The sequence below is a fragment of the Heterodontus francisci genome, chromosome 16 (genome assembly GCF_036365525.1).
Source record: "Heterodontus francisci isolate sHetFra1 chromosome 16, sHetFra1.hap1, whole genome shotgun sequence".
NCBI classification, from domain to species: Eukaryota; Metazoa; Chordata; class Chondrichthyes; order Heterodontiformes; family Heterodontidae; genus Heterodontus; species Heterodontus francisci.
Window position 1 is genome coordinate 70,820,693 of NC_090386.1, and position 20,876 is coordinate 70,841,568.

Genomic DNA, 20,876 nt, shown 5'->3' on the forward strand with positions numbered 1-20,876 from the left:
TCAAAGTTAGATTAATCATGGGCAGATCTCCTAAGACATTGTTCATGGGCAGTCTGAAGTACAGTTGTGATATTTAAGTGTTAACCTGACTTGCCCCTTTAAAGCCACTGCTCAGGTATTCGCTGTTGGGAATCCAGGTAATTGAAGTTGTATAAACTGGTGAGTAAATTATATGTAGTTTTCAGGTTCTAGCTGAAAAGTATTGAGGATGAAATCTTCTCCTTTCTTTTTTTTTTAAACATCAAGTCAGAGGATGTGCCAATTTATAAGTTTGGGAACTTTAAACCATTCAAGGTGTGGGTGTGTCCCTTTAAAGCTACAAAATAACATTAAGGAAGTATTGTGAGACTTCATACATATGTCAACTAAGAGGTTGCAGGCATTGTGTCTCTGGAAAGTTTTACTCCAACTTAGTTCCTGGTAATTGTTCCTTATTTTTCTTTGAAGTGTGACAAAATCTGGACAAACCCACCAGAGATGGTGGCACAGTGGTATACAGTTGGGAGGGAGTGGCCCAAGGAGTCATCAATATTGTCTCTGGACTCCATGAAGTCACATAACATTGGTTTAAATACAGACAAGAAAATATCCTGCTGACTACCACCTACTGCCTCCCCACCCCCAACCCTCAGCTGGTGAATCAGAACTTCTTCACATTGAACACCATTTCGAAGAAGGTGCAGAATGCACTCTGGGTGGGAAACTTCAAAGACAAAGACAAGCACCAACAGTGGCCTGGTGGCACCATTACAGACCGAGCTGCCAAAATCCTCAAGGGCATGCAGCAAGACCAAGACAACATTCAGGCTTGAGTTGATAAGTGGCAAGTAACATACATGCCACACAAGTGCCAGGCAATGACCATCTCCAAGAAGAGAGAATGTAACCATCTCCCCTTGATATTCAACGGCATTAACATCGCTGAATTCCCCCACCATCAATATTGACCAGAAACTTAACTGGACCAGCTGGTCAGAGGCTGGGAATTCTGTGGCAAGTAACTCACCTCCTTACTCCCCAAACCCTGTCCATCATCTTCAAGGCACAAGTTAGGAGTGTGATGGAATACTCTCCACTTGCCCGGTTGAGTGCAGCTCCAACAACACTCAAGAAGCTCGACACCATTCAGGACAAAACAGCCCATTTCAACATACACTCTCTCCACCACCAACACACAGTGGCAGCAGTGTGTAGCATCTATAAGATGCACTGCAGCAACTCGCCAAGGCTCCATCGACAGCACCTTCCAAACCAGTGAGCTCTACTGCCGAAAAGGACAAAGGCACCAGACGCATGGGACCAGAATCACCTGCAAGTCCCTGTTCAAGTCACACACCATCACATCTTGGAACTACGTCGTCATTGGGTCAAAATCCTGGAACTTGCTTCCTAACAGCACTTTGGGTGTACCTACATCACATGGACTTCATTGCTTGAAGGTGGCAGCTCACCACCACCTTCTGGAGGACGATTAGGGATGGGCAATAAATGCTGACCTCACTAGAAACACCCACATCCCTTTAATGAATAATACAAAAAAAAATTAGTGTATCTAGTCAGTCAGTAAGTTTGATGATGTGCTGCTTTTATGAGGACAGGAACATTTGGCAAAGCACGTGTATGTCTCTTCAAGGCTACAATATAAAATTGCTGGACATTATTGAAATTACTGCTGAAATTACTGCTGGTGCAGGGAGGCGGCGACGTAGTGGTATTGTCACTGGACTAGTAACCCAGAGACCCAGGGTATTGCCCTGGGGACATGGGTTCAAATCCCACCACAGCAGAAAGTGGAATTTGAATTCTATGAATAAATCTGGAATTTAAAAATAAAAAAAAAGCTAGTCTAATGATGGCCATGAAACCATTGTCGATTGTTGTAAAGGACTAATGTCCTTTAGGGAAGGAAATCTGCTGTCCTTACCTGGTTAGGCCTACATGTGACTCCAGACGCAGAGCAATGTGGTTGACTCTTACATGCCCTGTGAAATGGCCTAGCAAGCCTCTCAGTTGTATCTAACCGCTACGAAGTCAATAACAAGGAATGAAACTGGACGGACCACCCGGCATCGACCTAGGCACCGGAAACGACAATGGCAAACCCAGCCCTGTCGACCCTGCAAAGTCCTCCTTACTAACATCTGGGGGCTTGTGCCAAAGTTGGGAGAGCTGTCCCACAGACTAGTCAAGCAACAGCCTGACGCAGTCATACTCACGGAATCATACCTGACAATGTCCCAGACACTGCCATCACCATCCCCGGGTATGTCCTGTCCCACCGGCAGGACAGACCCAGCAGAGGTGGTGGCACAGTGGTATACAGTAGGGAGGGAGTGGCCCTGCGAGTCCTCAACATCGACTCTGGACCCCATGAAGTCTCATGGCATCAGGTCAAACATGGGCAAGGTAACCTCCTACTGATTACCACCTACCGCCTTCCCTCAGCTGATGAATCAGTACTCCTCCATGTTGAACACCACTTGAAAAAAGCATTGAGGGTGGCAAGGGCACAGAATGTACTCAGGGTGGGGGACTGCAATGTCCATCACCAAGAGTGGCTCAGTAGCACCACGACTGACCGAGCTGGCCGAGTCCTAAAGGACATATCTGCTAGACTGGGTATGCGGCAGGCAGTGAGGGAACCAACAAGAGGGGAAAACATAGTTGACCTCGTCCTCACCAATCTGCCTGCCACAGATGCATCTGTCCATGACAGTAGTGATAGGAGTGACCACCGTACAGTGGTTGTGGAGACAAAGTCCTGCCTTCACATTGAGGATACCCTCCTTTGTGTTGTGTGGCACTACCACCGTGCTAAATGGGATAGATTTCAAACAGATCTAGCAATGCAAAACTGGGCATCCATGTGGGCCATCAGCAGCAGCAGAATTGTACTCAACCACAATCTGTAACCTCATGGCCCGGCATATCCCCCACTCTACCATTACCATCAAGCCAGGAGACAAACCCTGGTTCAATGAAGAGTGCAGAAGGGCATGCCAGGAGCAGCGCCAGGCATACCTCAAAATGAGGTGTTAACCTGGCGAAGCTCTCGTGCAAAACTGCGTAAGCAGCATGTGATAAACAGAGCTAAGCGATCCCATAACCAACGGATCAGATCTGAGCTCTGCAGTCCTACTACATCCAGCCATGAATGGTGCTGGACAATTAAACAACGAACTGGAGGAGGTGGCTCCACAAATATCCCCATCCTCAATGATGGGGGAGCCCAGCACATCAATGCGAATTATGGCTGAAGCATTTGCAACAATCTTCAGCCAGAAGTGCCGAGTTTATGATCCATCTCGGCCTCCTCCTGAAGTCCCCAGCATCACAGATGCCAGTCTTCAGCTAATTCGATTCACTCCGCGTGATATCAAGAAACGACTGAAGGCACTGGATACTGTAAAGGTTATGGGCCCGGACAATATTCTGGCAATAGTACTGAAGACCTGTGCTCCAGAACTTGCCATGCCCCTAGCCAAGCTGTTCCAGTACAGCTACAACACTGACATCTACCTTGCAATGTGGAAAATTGCCTGGTATGTCCTGTACACAAAAAGCAGGACAAGTCCAACCCGGCCAATTACTGCCCCATCAGCCTACTCTCAATCATCAGTAAAGTGATGGAAGGTGTCATCAACAGTGCCATCAAGCGGCTCTTGCTTAGCAATAACCTGCTCAGTGACGCTCAGTCTGGGTTCCGCCAGGGCCACTCAGCTCCTGACCTCATTACAGCCTTGATTCAAACATGGACAAAACAGCTGAGCTCGAGGTGAGGAGAGAGTGACTGCCCTTGACATCAAGGCAGCATTTGACCGAGTATGGCATCAAGGAGCCCTAGCAACACTGAAGTCAATGGGAATCAGGGGGAAAACCCTCCGCTGGCTGGAGTCATACCTAGCGCAAAGGAAGATGGTTGTGTTTGTTGGAGGTCAATCATCTGAGCTCCAGGACATCACTGCAGGAGTTCCTCAGGGCAGTGTCCTAGGCCCAACCATCTTCAGCTGCTTCATCAATGAACTTCCTTCAATCATAAGGTCAGAAGTGGGGATGTTCGCTGACGATTGCACAATGTTCAGCACCATTCATGACTACTCAGATACTGAAGCAGTCCATGTATAAATGCAGCAAGACTTGGACAATATCCAGGCTTGGGCTGATAAGTGGCTAGTAACATTTGCGCCACACAAGTGCCAGGCAATGACCACCTCAAACAAGAGAGAATCTAACCATCTCCCCTTGACATTCAATGGCATCACCATCGCTGAATCCCACACTATCAACATCCTAGGGGCTACCATTGACCAGAAACTGAACTGGAGTAGCCATATAAATACTGTGGCTACAAGAGCAGGTCAGAGGCTAGGAATCCTCCGGCAAGTAACTCACCTCCTGACTCCCCAAAGCCAATCCACCATCTACAAGGCACAAGTCAGGAGTGTGATGGAATGCTCTCCACTTGATTGGATGGGTGCAGCTCCAACAACACTCAAGAAGCTTGACACCATCCAGGACAAAGCAGCCCACTTGATTGGCACCCCATCTACAAACATTCACTCCCTCCACCACTGACACACAGTGGCGCAGTGGTTAGCACTGCAGCCTCACAGCTCCAGCGACCCGGGTTCGGTTCTGGGTACAGCCTGTGTGGAGTTTGCAAGTTCTCCCTGTGACCGTGTGGGTTTCCGCTGGGTGCTCCGGTTTCCTCCCACCACCAAAGACTTGCAGGTTGATAGGTAAATTGGGCATTGTAAGTTGCCCCTAGTGTAGGTAGATGGTAGGGAATATGGGATTAATGTAGGATTAGTATAAATGGGTGGTTGATGGTCGGCACAGACTCGGTGGTCCGAAGGGCCTGTTTCAGTGCTGTATCTCTCTATGACTATGACATCTACAAGATGCACTGCAGCCAAGCACCAAGGCTCCTTAGACAGCACCTTCCAAACCCACGACCTCTACCAACTAGAAGGACAAGGGCAGCAAATGCATGGGAACACCACCACCTGCAAGATCCCCTCCAAGTCACACACCATCCTGACTTGGAATTATAATCGCCGTTCCTTCACTGTCGCTGGGTCAAAATCCTGGAACTCCCTTCCTAACAGCACTGTGGGTGTACCTACCCCACATGGACTGCAGCGGTTCAAGAAGACAGCTCACCACCACCTTCTCAAGGGCAATTAGGGATGGGCAATAAATGTTGGCCTGGCCAGCGACGCCGACATCCCATGTATGAATAAAAAAAAACTACAGGTTAGGGTCGATGTCAGAACCCTGCAATGGTTTGATTAACGGTCAATCAAGAATTTGTATATATGTTTTGTGTGCACATGTATTGCCTGTGAGAGTGAGAGAAAAATTGATTTGCAACTGTAATAAAGAGAGGCCAGTGCACGTCATCCTAATTGTATGAATCACTGTGTTAAAAATTTCAGCTTTTCTACATTTCGGCTTGGTTTGGAGCAGTTTAATGGTTTTTAGCATGTTGCCCTGCCCTAACCCTGAACATGCATGGTTATGTAGTTTCTTTCCCATCTCCCCTCATGCCCTCTCCGAACTCATCTCATCTATGAGACCAACCTCCTGCTCTCTTGACCCCGTTCCCACCAAACTGCTGACTACCAACTTCTCTTCCTGGCTCCCATATTGGCTGTTATTAATGGTTCTCTCTCCACTGTATGGTCCTTCTCCCCTTCAAATCTGCTGTCGTCAGCCCCCTCCTCAAAAAGCACAGCCTTGATCCCCATCCTTGCAAACTAGTTACATTTCCAAACTCCCTTTCCTGTCCAAATTTATTGGTTGCTGTCGTTTCCTGAAATTGCATCCATGTTTCCGATAACCCCACCTTTGAACCCTTCCAATCTGATTTCTGCCCTGTCATAGCACTGAAATGGCCCTTATTAAAGTCGCACATGACATCCTCTGAGATTGACCATGGTAAATTATCCCTCCTCATCCTTTTCGACCTGTCAGCAGCCTTCGACACAGATGACCACACCATACTCTTTCAACGCCTCTCCTCCATTTTAATTTATCCAATTGTCGCCAGAGAATCACTTGCAATGGTTTCCTGCTCCTGCACCATTACCTCTGGAGCTCCCCAACAGTCTATCCTCGGTCCCTGTCTATTTCTCATACAGCGACATCATCCAAAAACATGTCAGTTTCTACACGAATGCTGAAAACAAAGAGCTCTGCCTCACCACCACCTCACTTGATCCACCAGCTCCCCCCTGCACCCACCACCACCCTGCACCCCTCCGCCCCCCCCACCGACACCTGTCTCTGATTTGTCACACTACTTGCCTGACATCCAGTCCTAGATGAACAGAAATTTCCTCCAACTAATTATTAAGACCAAAGTCACTGTCTTCTGTCCCTGCCACAATCTCCATTCACTACCCACTGAATCCAACCCTCTTCCTGGCCAGTGTCTTAAGTTGAACCAGATTATTCACAGCCTTGATGTCCTATTTCACCCCAAGATGTGCTTCTGATCATATATCCACTCAATCACCAAGACAGCCTACATCCAACTCTGTATTACCTGTCTCCGTTCCTGCCTCAGCTCACCTGTCGCTGAAATCCTTATCCATGTCTTTGTTCTCTTGAGCGACTTGACTATTCCAATGCTGTCCTTGCTGACCTCCCATCTTTCACCCGACATAAACCTGGACTCATCCAAAATTCTGCTGCCTGTATCCTAACTCACAACAAATCCCGTTCACCAATCACCCCTATGCTCATCGACATGCACTGGCTCCCAATCCGTCAGCACCTGCATTTTGAAATTCTCATACTTGCTTACAAATCCCTCCCACCTGCAACCCCACTGCTCCCCCCACCCACACCTGCTTACCAATGTTCCCTGCAATACATGGCCACAACCAGAAAGAGCCCATGCAGTCCATGCACAAGTCAGCCCCTTCAAGCAATCCCGTGTGCACGGCCGCACAGAAAAATTAAAAGGGACTGTGAAATAAATCACTCGTAGACTACAGAAAATTTAGAGGGAACACTGCCTGTAATCTCTACGATCCTCTAATGCTGGCCTCATACACATATCCCATTTTAATTGATCCACCAATGGCAGCCTTGCTTTCAGCTGCCTAGGCCAAAGATTGGCAATCCACAGCTCATTAAGGACTCGTGAGGTTCCCGACCTTGATTGGTCGGGCCCTTTTTTCTACCAATGCTTCAAAAAATAGTTTTATCTAAATTCAATAGGCCTCCAAAGAGTGAGACACAAAGAGATAGAGGACCAAATCTGCAGGGAAGTCAAAGTGATGTGCAAGAACGATAGCATGTTGGAGTGGGGCCTATTAGGGACAAAAAGGGTAATATATGCTTAGAGGTGCAGGGCAAGACTAATGTGCTTAATGTGTACTTTGTATCATTATTCACTAAGTAAGTGGAATCTGACAAAATATCTATAAGCAGAGAGAAGAGGTAATGGATAGGATAAAACTTGAGAGGAGGGAGGTACGAAAAAGGCTGGCTATGCTTTGGGTAGATAAGTCACCTGGTCCGTATGGCTTGCATCCCAGGTTGCTAAAGGAAGTGGGGATGGAAATAGCAGAAGGGCTTTCCATAATCTTCCAATCTTCCCTGGATATGGGGGAGGTGCCAAAGGATTGGTGAGTGTGAAATGTGACACCCTTATTCAAGAAAGGGTAGAAGGACAGTCCTAGCAACTACAGGCAAGTTAGTTTAACATCAGTGGTGGGTAAGGTTTTAGAAGCAATAATCAAGGGGGGGAGGAGTGGAAAAAATCAAGAGACATTTGGAGAGGTTCGAGTTAATTAAGGATAGCCAGCACAGATTTGTAAAAGGGAGATCATGTTTGACTAATGTAATTGTTTGATAAAGTAATAGAAAAGGTTAGTGAAGGAAATGTGGTGGACATTTATATGAATTTTAAGATAACATTTTTTAAGGTACCACATAAAAGGCTGGTTAACAAAATTGAAGCTCATAGAATAGGAGGGTCAGTGTCCAATTGGATAAAAAAATTGGCTTAAAAACAAAAAACAGCAAGTCGCAGTAAATGGTTGTTTTTCAGACTGGAAGATAATAGATAGTGGTATTCCCCAAGGGTCACTGCTGGGACCACTGCTTTTTTAGTATATGTAAATGACTTGCATCTTTGAATACAGAGCACAATCTCAAAAAAGTACCGATGTCACCAAACTTGGAGACGTAGCAAACAGTGATGATATGAACTGCCTGACACAGGACATAGATAGGCTAGCAGAATGGTCAAACAGCTGGCAGATGGGATTTAATACTGACAAGTGTGAGGTGATGCATTTTAGCAGAAGGAACAGTGAGAAGCAATATATAATTAATGGCACAGTTATCAAGAGTGTGCAGGAACAGAGGGACCTGGGGTGCATGTGCATTGATCATTGAAGATGGTAGGACACCTTGACAGAGTGGTTAGTAAAGCATATTAGATCTTGGGCTTCATAAAATACAGGCATTGAATACAAAAGTAGGGAAGTTTTGCTGAACCTTTATAAAGCTCTGGTTGAGCCACAACTGGAGTACTGCATCCAGTTCTGCTCACCATACTTTAGAAAGGATGTGAGGGTAGTTTAGAGGGTGCGGGGAAATTTACCAGAATGGTTCCAGGGATGGAGGATTTTAGTTACAAGGTTAGGTTGGAAAAGTTGGGATTGTTCTCCTTAGAGCAGAAGAGATTGAGGGGAGATTTAATAGAGGTGCACAGGATTATGACAGGCTTAGTTAAGTTCGACAAAGAAACATTTAATGGTACAAGGATTAGGGGACACAGATTGAAAGTTTTGGGCAAGAGATGCAGAGGAAATATGAGGAAGAACATTTTTTTTATGCAGCAGGTGGTAATAACCTGAACTCTCTGCCCACGACAGTGGTGGAAGCGGAAACAATCGATCAATGACTTCAAAAGGAAATTGGATGGGCACTTGAAGGGCTGTGGGGATTGAGCAGGGGATTGGGACTGACTGGAGAGCCAGCATGGACTTGATGGGTTGAATGGCCTCTTCTGTGCTGTAAATGACTCTGACTCTATGAAATGTGTTTCTAATTTTAAAAAGAATATCACATCTAAATATCACCTTGGCAATGGATGTTTTAACATAACAGCTAGAACCTGTGAAATGTTTAATCACAAAAATATGAAATTCTACTGGAAACTTGCATGGATCAAAAGTCATAACTTACAGTTGACTGTTTTGCTAAGCAAAATGAGGTCACGTGCCATCGCATTAATGGCTTACATATCACCCACCAGCCAATCACTTGAGTTGCTTGCAGACGTTGATGTCAATTAAATGGCTTGTTTATTTTTAAACTTTTATTAACATTGTACTTGTGAGAAAGTATCAACTAACCTTTTTGTAAATCCTTCAAAATGTTGATAATCAAATGCCTTCTTTCATTGATACTAATACATGTATGTTTATGAGTGTCAGTAAAAAGGCTTTGAATAGAATCCATAAATGTGTGTCTGTCTTGTTTTTCCTTGTATTGGCAGTTGGGTAACAGCTTTGTGCCTGTTAAGATATTGTATTTCGACTAAATTTTGAAAATGGCTTTTTGTTATTAAAGTTACCAACCCCTGGCCTGGGCCCCGGCTCTGGAATTTCCTTCCTAAGCCTCTCTGCTTCTCTACCTGTCTCCCGTCCTTTAAGACACTCCTTAAAACCTATCTCTTCGACTAAACTTTAGGTCACCTGCCCTAATATCTGCTTATGCAGCTCTGTGTCTAATTTGCTTGATAATGCTCATGTTAAGCACCTTGGGAGGCTGTACTACATTAGATGTTGCTATATAAATGCAAGTTGTTGTTGAATTAAGTTACTCGTCTATGGTCTGCTACCACTGTTAAGGAAGTGAAACTCAGATGAGAAGAATGGCCCAGTTGGGTCAGACTAAAAACTGACTGTGATCACGTATGATTGTGGGGTGTTACAAAGAACCATTATAGGAAGTGGTACAGCAAAGCATTAGAGAGAGGTGTTACAGCATGTTGGTGAAGATCCACACAGCACACAAAACATTTAACACATTAATTGATATAATTATTCATTGATATTCAATGCAACTCAAAGGAGAGAGGCAATCAAATGCTGAACACACTGTATGCATCAATCTAAATAACAGCAGGTTTTAGCGGAATTGTAGTTGAGAAACATGGGAGACACAGAGCAGAGCTGAGATACTTGAACAAAGATAGATTCTGGAGGACACCTAGAGGAAGAGCCACAGTAATATAATACATCCTTTGGCAGTGACGCATAACAACAGCAGATATCTATAATCAGGTCACCTATCTCCCCTTCTGAGTCAAGAAAAGGGATGCAGAATTGTCGAAACTGAACAAAAAAGGCAAGGGATGAATACATTAATAAATTAATAAGACACATGGGAGGAAGGAAGACTTTGTCATGCTACAAACAGCTAATAAGAAACAATGAATCGTGTTCGATGAGACTAGAGTGCATACAAATGAGCTCATTATATCTCCTCACAATGTACCAGAGAGCATATGTAATGTACAGTTTCCTTTTCCCCACAACTAAAATCAGAGAGTCTAAAAGTACTTCATTTATTTGTATTTCTTGAACTAATTTAATTGCACCTTTGATCATTTGCAACCCAGGTCCTTTGTTTTATTAATAAATAATTAATAAATAAAATTCACAGGTCAACATCTTATTGGACACAATTTTTCATGACCTAGCTAGTTAATTTATACATCATTACCATTACTTTCTTGGATTCCATTATGTCTTGCGACATCATTTTATGTGTCAGACATGACTCAGTTGGTAGCAATCGCACCCAAGGCAGGATTCAATTCCCACTCCAGAGACTTGAACACAAGAGTCTAGGCTGACACTCTAGTGCAGCACTAAGAGATCGGTGCATTGCTGTACAAGCAGTCTTTAGGATGAGACGTTAAATCAAGGCCCCATCTGCCCTCTCAGGTGGGCATAAAAGATCCCATGGCACTAGTCAAAGAAGTGCAAAGGAGTTCTCCCTGGTGTCGCGGCCAATATTTCCCCCTCAACCAATATCACTTAAAAAAAAAAAATTATCTGGTCATTATCATGTTGCTATTTGTGGGAGCTTGCTGTGTGCAAATTGGCTGCTGTATTTCCTACATTGCAATAGAGACTACACTGGCTGCAAAGTGCTTTGGGGCCTCCTGAGGATGTGAAAGGCACCGTACAAATGCAAATCTTGCTTTTTTCTTTTCATTTCAGAACTTGGCCCATACTCTTTTTTTGAGAACCTTTAAAAATGGGTACAACATGTATGGCTACCTTCTTAGTGATGGCTGAAGTTTTGAAGGAATATTCCATGATAAGCCTACAGTGGCCTTAACTCTTGGTACTTGGCTACAAAATACAACCCTATATCTATGGCCATTATGAGATGTTATCCTGGAGTATTCTACTAAGAATGTGCTGCACATGATTGCTGTGGAGAGCATAGATTTCAGGTAATTCTTAGTGGTTCGATACTGCCTAGCCTTCCACGTTCACTGGCATGATTCGCTGTAACTGAATCTGTGCCTTTACCAAGGAAAATGCAAAGCTTCAGTGTAAGTGAATGTGTGCTTAAGTTAACAAAATATTTTTAGTATTAATTACAATGTAGTGAGAAGATGATGGTAAAACTTACAGCGTAGTGGAGGCGTCATGAAGTGGAGGGATACAGGTTCAAATTCACTCCTGCACAATTATCCCAATCAGTCATAAATCTGTGGTCAAGTATCTGACTGCACTTGGCATCTACCAAAAAAGGAAGAGTATGTTGCCAGGCCACTGCTCTACACTTCTGAACAACCACTTATAAATGGAATCAGCGAAGGTCTGGAACCCAATTGCACGCCTTCTCTCTCAGTCACAGGAGATGCATGGCCCAACGAGACCTGCACAGGGGAAAAACAGAGATTTCAAACTGCCCCATGCAAAGAAATTAAGCATCTAATATTTAATAACCAACTTCTCTGGGTTTTGACCTTGAATTTCTTCATGGTGTATGAAAAATACACCACATTCTCAAAATGCAGAGAGAACCCTAAATAAAGTTAATAAAATGAAACAGAATTGCACAGCACTGGAAGAAATGCCTGCCTGACAAGGCGTTACAAAAGTATTTATAATTTGTCTCAATTGGATAGCTGGTTGGTGATGTAGGCAAGGTAGGGTAGGCAGCTTGAAGAGGCAAACATACACTCTCATCCATCCTGCAGACTGTTGAGGTCTTTACTAGCAAACCTATACTGTCACAAAGCTTAGCGAAGAACTAGTGGGATGCCTGAACTCATGGGTATCATTTTTTTTTTTATTATTTATTCATGGGACGTGAGCATCCCTGGCAAGGCCAGCATTTGTTGCCCATCCTCAATTGCCATAAGAACATGCGAACTTAAGAAATAGCAGGAGTAGACCATACGGCCCCTCAAGCCTGCTCCGCCATTCAACATGATCATGGCTGATCTTGTGCCTCAACTCCACTTTGCCACCCACTCCCCATATCCCTTGATTTTCCCAAGAGATCATAAATTTAACTATCCCAGCCTTGAATATATTCAACGATGGAGCATTCACAAATTACTGAAGTAGAGAATTCCAAAGATACACAACCCTCTGAGTGTAGAAATTCCTCCTCATCTCAGTAGGCCTATGCAGCACAAACCCAAACTATTTTCATTAAGAATTAAACAAGTTCTTTTCAAGAACATTCTATTTTTGTAGGATACAAATATGTCTATAACAGTAACTGACACATTTACCTTTGGCATGACTTGCTCCACATGTGCAATAATCTCCTCCAGTTCTGCCAAGACAATCCCTTTTCAGCCAGTTCCAACAATTCTCGTTGGAGGAGACCAGGAAGTGTTGCTACACATCTTTACTGACCTACACAGAAAAAAATCCCATCAATTAGTAATGTTGAATGTTTTTCTTAATAAGCAGAACTGTTTGGTGAACAAAGGCCCTGTTTATAATGTAGCATTGTCCTTTGCATGTCAATGGCACTTTTTTAGTGCACCTCTTAGTTACAGTGCTGATTGTACTACCCTGGCAACACAGCCTCAATTCTAAATTTACATGAACTCTTCTTAACTTCACTAAGTAATATTTCTGGTCTGGAAATGTTTTCACAGGACCTTTCAAATGGTCTCTGTTTTAACAAGGAAACCTGTCCTCACATCCCCCATGAACTGGTATCAAATATGGTCCCTAACAACCATCAGAAATTGTGACCTCTATTATCATTCACTCTGCTTTCTTTAAACACAAGGATAATTGCCAATGACCCATATCCAGAGTTTCTTTGCACTAGTTTGTTATGAGATTATGTATGGCAGTTCCGCTGATTGACCATTTTAATATATACAAAATAAAATTGGATCTCAGTTATCAGCTCAAGTCAAGCTGCAAAACTAAGAAGCATATAGTGCAGCATTGCAAACAATCCTCTAAGCATTTCATAGGAGTCGGACAGAATTAGTTTCAAATTCCTGTGAGAAATCTGGTGGATACTATCACAACAGGATAATTTTTATAATATTATAGAAACTCTGAGCCTGCATTCCAGTCAAAATTCAAACAACTTTAAAACTTCATTTTCTTTATCACCACAATGACCTGCTCCTATCAGTGACATTACAATAAGACATGAGTTTCTTCATGGATTATAATGGAACTCAAACATGAGAGGCATTTGCTACTGTGGGGAGTTTTGTATGAACAAGATTCCATTGTACTATACTTCTTTTTAAAGTGTACAGATCAGCTAGCCCTCTCAGGACGATAACACTGCTTTTAATGAAATGAATCAAAGCATGAAAATCATCACCCAGTATGTCTACTAACTGCCTTTGAAATTATTTTGGGATATAAAAAAAATAGATTCTGCAAAGAATTCAACTTGTTTTAGAGGTAAAGGATGGTTTAAAATACAATACATCTTTCGTCATTTCATATACAAACCACAATGTTTTCTATCTTCCAGCCAAATTTTAAAAGCATTTCACTGGCACATTTGGCATGAAAACTTTTAAAAAAAAACTTAACAAGACATTTCCTAAAGTTGTGCCAAGTACTTTGAATAGATTTCCTGTTTCTGTTAATAGCACATGGTCTCCACTAGGTGGTAGAGGAACAACTAAACAGATACAACTATAAGGAAATGTATTTCACTACAGATCTCAGCTCACCTGTAGTGGAAACCATTGAGTACAAAACATATGATCTTTAATAATATGAAAGTTGAAGTCAAATTAAAATAAATCTGTTAGTAAAGGTATATATATATATATATATATATATATATATATATATATACACCTTTACTAACAGATTTATTTTAATATATATATATATATATATACATACATATACATACACACCTGGCCTGTTGAGCAACCCCAATTTCATAACTCCACCACTGGCCAATGTGCCTTCAGTTGCCTCGGACTGAAGCTCAGGAATTCCCTCCCGACACCGCTCCACCTCGCTTTCACAGGAACATAGAAACATAGGAAATAGGAGGAGTAGGAGTAGGCCAATCAGCCCATCGAGCCTGCTCCACCAGTCCACGAGATCATGGCTGATCTTCTACCACAATGCCATTTTCCTGCACTATCCCCATATCCCTTGATACCTTTAACATCCAGAAATCTATCGATCTCTGTCTTGAATATACTCAATAACTGAGCCTCCACAGCCCACTGGGGTAGAGAATTCCAAAGATTCACCACCCTCTAAGTGAAGAAATTTCTCCTCATCTCAGTCCTAAATGGCCTACCTCTTACTCTTAGACACTGTCCCCTGGTTCTAGACTCACTAGCCAGGGGAAACATTCTTCTTATATTCAACTTGTCGAACCCTGTAAGAATTTTGTATTCTTCAATTAGATTATTTCTCATTCTTCTAAACTCTAGAGAATATAGACCCAGTCCCCTCAATCTCTCCTGATAGAACAATCCCGCCATCCCAGGAATTAGTGTAGTGAATCGTCATTGTGCTCCCTCAAAACTATACACAATGCTCCAGGTGCAGCCTCACCAAGGCTCTATGCAATTGCAGCAAGACTTCTTTACTCCTGCACTCATATCCTGTTGCAATAAAGGCCAACATACCATTTGCCTTCCTAATTGCTTGCTGCACCTGCATGTTAGCTTTCAGTGACTTATGAACAAGGACACCCAGGTCCGTTTGGACATCAACACTTTCCAATCTCTCACCATCTAAGAAATACTCTGATTTCTGTTTTTCCTACCAAAGTGGATAACTTCACATTTTTCAAAATTATATTCCATCTGCCATGTTCTTGCCCACTCACTTAGCCTGTCCAAATCCCCTTGAAGCCTCTTTGCATCCTCCTCAAAACTCATATTCCCACCTAGTATTGTGTCATCAGCAAACCTGGAAATATTATACTTGGTCTCCTCCTTTACGATGTTCCTTAAAATCTCTCTCTTTGACCAAGCATTTAGACATTTGACCCAATATCTCCTTATGTGGTTCAGTGTTAAATTTTGTTTTATATTGCCCCTGTGAAGCACCTTGGGACACTTTATTATGTTAAAGGTACCATATAAATGTAAGTTGTTCCACATATATTTCATATGGAGTAGCAAAAGTTCAATAGTGTTTGTAGTAAATATTAACAATAGTATTTAGTTGCATATTTGTAGTAGTTATGGAGTAGTAGTGGTTACAGAGTAGTTGGTGGAATTATGTGGTACATTTTGAGGAGCAGATTATGCAGCTGTGTCGTACATGTTACATAGTAGTACATGTTGTTTGAAGAATTTTTTTTATAAACAGACGTTATAGTGGTTCTGACAACAGCAAGGCTGTTACGTAGTAGCAGGTGTTGCACTATTAGTAGCTTTTTATAATAAAAATACAACTCTGTTAAGTGTCTCCAAGAAAAATGAATAATCTCCACAGTTATAAAATTCTTAGAGGACTTGACAGGGTAGATGCTGAGAGATTGTTTCCCCTGGCTGCAGAGTCCAGAACTAGGGGTCATAGTCTCAGGATAAGGGATCAGCCAGTCAGGACAGAGATGAGGAAAGATTTCTTCATTCAGGAGTTGTGTCTCTTTGGAATCCTCTATCCCACAGGGCTATGAATGCTCAATCGTTGAGTATATTCAAGACTGAGATCGATAGATGTTTGGAAACTAAGGAAATCAAGGGATATGGGAACAGGGTGGAAAAGTGGAGTTGACATTGAATGTTAGAGCAGGCTCGCAGGGGCCATATCGCCTACTCATGCTCCAATTTCTTGTGTTGACAACCATGCATGCATGAAATTCTTAAATATATGTATATATTTTTCAGTTTCCAACTTATTACCAAAGTAACTTTGGCTTTTGCAACCATTATAAAATAATTCATAAGGCAAAATGTAGAGTGGGTATATATTTCATTCTGAACTACTTTATAGCTTAGCCACTGTAAACCGGCTAACACACAAGGAACTTGGGAAACCAAAGGCATCTTAGTCTTCAAATAAATGACCAATTGAAACAGTGAATGTGGTATCTCACCACACTATTACCAAAGAGGCTGCAGACAGAAAATTCTTTGTGAGCATAATGTTGGAAATGTATCACAAGGCATTATCGCAATTGTGTTAAGATCAATTTAAAAGCCAATGTAACACACTTCTACATTACAAAACCGGCATCTTTCAGATGCAACTACAATGGTACCATAAAGATTCAAGGAGAAAACCCATCAACCTTTCTCAGGGTAACAAGAGATTGGTAACCCTGGTACCAAGAAGAAATGGGGGGAAAAAAAAAATCTATTTGTAGCAGTAATACAGAGACTGTATCCATTACAGATTACTTTGGACTATAAGAATATGGTGCTCACTACAGGACTCAGGTCTCTTATTCACTGTAAGGTAACAGCTGACAACAAATTTAATGACCCTTAAGCAAGCCATTTATAGTTAGTTGGAGGAAGACAGCTAGACTGGAAGTGAAGACAACCTTGTGAACCTGTGATCTACTAGGCTTTCTTTCTTTCTTTGGGCCTCCTTATCTCGAGAGACAATGGATACGCGCCTGGAGGTGGTCAGTGGTTTGTGAAGCAGCGCCTGGAGTGGCTATAAAGGCCAATTCTGGAGTGACAGGCTCTTCCACAGGTGCTGCAGAGAAATTTGTTTGTTGGGGCTGTTGCACAGTTGGCTCTCCCCTTGCGCCTCTGTCTTTTTTCCTGCCAACTGCTAAGTCTCTTCGACTCGCCACACTTTAGCCCCGCCTTTATGGCTGCCCGCCAGCTCCGGCGATCGCTGGCAACTGACTCCCACGACTTGTGATCAATGTCACAGGATTTCATGTCGCGTTTGCAGACGTCTTTAAAGCGGAGACATGGACGGCCGGTGGGTCTGATACCAGTGGCGAGCTCGCTGTACAATGTGTCCTGGGGATCCTACCATCTTCCATGCGGTTCACATGGCCAAGCCATCTCAAGTGCTGCTGACTCAGTAGGGTGTATAAGCTGGGGATGTTGGCCGCCTCGAGGACTTCTGTGTTGGAGATACGGTCCTGCCACCTGATGCCAAGGATTCTCTGGAGGCAGCGAAGATGGAATGAATTGAGGTACTGAGGACACAGGCTTGATACACGCAGACATTTGTGTTCCGTGTCAGTGCGCCATTTTCCCACACTCTCTTGGCCAGTCTGTATATAGTTTAAAAGTATGTGATCAATAGAAGTTGCTGACCAGCCATGGGTGTGGCCACAGCAACAACTACACACAATCATTTCAGTAAAAATTCCTTACATACACTTACAATGTACAAGTAAATGTACTCATGTATATTTACTTAAGCATAATCTACTGTTCAGTAACTAACAAAGTAAAGCATTCACAATCAAAAAATACTCGCACACAATTTGTATTCCCATTTTATTTATTTATATTTAGAGATACAGCACTGAAACAGGCCCTTCGGTCCACCGAGTCTGTGCCGACCATCAACCACCCATTTATACTAATCCTACACTAATCCCATATTCCTACCACATCCCCACCTGTCCCTGTATTCCCCTACCACCTTCCTACCTATACAAGGGGCAATTTACAATGGCCAATTTACCTATCAACCTGAAAGTCTTTGGCTGTGGGAGGAAACCGGAGCACCCAGCCAAAACCCACGCAGACACAGGGAGAACTTGCAAACTCCACACAGGCAGTACCCAGAATTGAATCCGGGTCGCTGGAGCTGTGAGGCTGCGCCAATGTGCCACCCAAATACAAAAAAAACTAGGCACACTGTTATGACCGAGGCGGGAGTAGTGCAATGTTAATTCAGTCCCACTACTCCACAGGTCATAGCATATCCAATCAAGTTTCGCACCTACCGAAGCCTAGCCAAATTAAACACTACGTTTCCCCCAGAATAAAGCACACCAAACCAGGTTTCTTTAAAGAACATTAACTACTTATTCGAAAAGAAATAATAGGTCTTAACTATTAACAAGATAAATCTATATAAATATGAAAACTCCTTAACCCTCTTGCACACACACATACATTCAAAAAGAACTGATTAACTGGTTTCAAAAGGGTGTTTTACATTACAACTGTTTCTTAGGAACAGAAGGAATAATACAAATAATGGAGGTTCACGTTCTGGTAGGATGTTTTTGGTATGGTGAGGTGTCCCAGAGTCAAATAGTCAGATGCCACTCAAAGTCACTCCAGGCAAGGTTGATGAACAGTCTGTGATGGTAGGTGTTCACAGCAATTTAACTGCAGCAGGCATCACACAGGTCTTCCAACGGGGTGCAGCAACAGGTCTGCTTAGGTTTTGAAGCAGCAGTCTCACAGTAGAAGAATTCTTCAGATTGCAGAATTTTCTTGGAACATAGAAGGCAGCAGGAATCTCAATGGATACAGAAATTCTTCAGAGATTGGAGGCAACAGGAATCCGCTACCTTTCAAATGCAGGATTCTTTTTCAAGAGATGCAAGTCTCCTTTACAGAGGGAGGTAACACCTTTCTGGGTCTCGTCTCACTGGCTCCAGGCAGGTCAAACAAAGATTTCAACTGCCTGTTCTTTGTCCAATTCACAGGCTTTTAAGGGGCCCGAAGTGAAAAAAGAGCCTTCCTGAACATGGTCATATTTCCAAACACAGTGTCTCCCCCTTGTTCAAAAGCTGCTCTGAAGAAAGATCAAACTCATTATTTCCTTGCAACTGCTGACCTCCCTGTCCTTTTACAAGTTCAACTTCCTTTCAAAACTCTCAAAGTTCAACTCTTCGTTCTGAACTTCCTTTCAAAACACTGCTGGAATTCCAATTATTTTTGCAGGTGTCTTTCACTGAGTAACATACTTTATTCAGTTTATTTAAAAACACAGGAATTCAAGATTTTAGTACAAAAATACAACCTTTTGTGACAACACAAACATATGTTGTACAAATATGAGATCACATGCGCACAGTGTATTATTCATTTTTTATTTACTAATCAGAAAGATAATGAGTGATATCTGGATTCCCAATTATTCACATGTGGCTAGTGGTTAATGCATTGTGTTACGAAAGTGTTTCTTTTTATTTGTTAAGTATATGTTTTTGAGGACTTGAATTTAAATTGTGAAGATGGCTTCATTGGAAGGCTGAAGATTTCATAGAAGCTGGATTTTGCTTTGTTGACAGTTCATTGAAAGGACACAGATTTGTTTTTTAAAAAACAGTCTTGTTGGAAGTCATGTGCTTTAAGCAATAAACAACAGAAACCTTGGTGATCTGGAGAAGATGTTTACAGAGAAGTGACGGTTCAAGATTTACAGGGGTTAAGAGGCTTGACTCTTGAGATAAATAGAAAAGTATTTAATTTTAAAAAAAAATTTAATTTAGAGATACAGCACTGAAACAGGCCCTTCGGCCCACCGAGTCTGTGTCGACCAACAACCACCCCAACAACCACCCATTTACACTAACCCTACAGTAATCCCATATTCCCTATCACCTCCCTACAGTAGGGGCAATTTACAATGGCCAATTTACCTATCAGCTGCAAGTCTTTTGGATGTGGGAGGAAACCGGAGCACCCGACGAAAACCCACGCAGACACAGGGAGAACTTGCAAACTCCGCACAGACAATACCCAGAATCAAACCCGGGTCCTTGGAGCTGTGAGGCTGCGGTGCTAACCGCTGGAAATACTCAGCAAGTCTGGCAGCATCTGTGGAGAGAGAAGCAAAATTAACGTTTCAAGTCTGTGACCTTTCATCAGAACTGGCAAATGTTAGAAAAGAATGAGGTTTTAAGCAAGTAAAGGGGAAGGGGTGGTGGAGAGAACAAAAGGGAAAGTGTTTGCTAGGGCAGGAGTGATTAAATGACAAAGCTCTCCTGGGACAAAGGCAAACAGTGTGTTAATACTTGTGGTGAAAGACAAAGCATTAGTCCAGAGAGAATATAAATAGCAGAATAATGAGCAGCTCTGACTACATGAAAAGCAGGCACATGGTTAAAAAATATTTACAAAAAGACCAGTTATGCTCCGAAGTTATTGAACTCAATGTTCAGTCTGCAAGGCTGTAGAGTACCTAATCGAAAGATCAGGTGCTGCTCCTCGAGCTTGCATTAATATTCACTGGAACACTGGAGCAGGCCAAAGACAGAAATGTTGGCATCAGAGCAGGGGAGTGTTGACCAGTCCAAGTTGGACAGGTTGCACCTGATCAGAAACGGGACCAACATCCTTGCTGGGAGGTTTGGTAGTGCTGTTGGGGGAGGCTTAAACTAATTTGGCAGGGGGATGGGATATAGAGTGGAGGTACAGTAAGGGGTGATGCTCAGTCAAATATAGAAGAGAAACCGAGTCAGTC

At 42.8% G+C, this 20,876-nt stretch overlaps 1 protein-coding gene across 4 annotated transcripts in view; it reads right to left on the bottom strand.

Moving 5' to 3' along the window:
• The window catches only part of plagl2 (pleiomorphic adenoma gene-like 2), a 172,330-nt gene that overhangs the window by 37,052 nt on the left and 114,402 nt on the right, over nucleotides 1-20,876 (bottom strand). For all 4 annotated transcript variants that reach the window (XM_068048358.1, XM_068048354.1, XM_068048355.1 and 1 more), the window contains exons 2-3: nucleotides 12,797-12,923; nucleotides 11,680-11,929 (exon numbers count right to left, since the gene is read on the bottom strand). In XM_068048358.1, coding sequence (XP_067904459.1) covers nucleotides 11,680-11,698 — 19 coding nt within the window. In that variant the 5' untranslated portion in view covers nucleotides 11,699-11,929; nucleotides 12,797-12,923. The remainder of the gene's footprint in view (nucleotides 1-11,679; nucleotides 11,930-12,796; nucleotides 12,924-20,876) is intronic.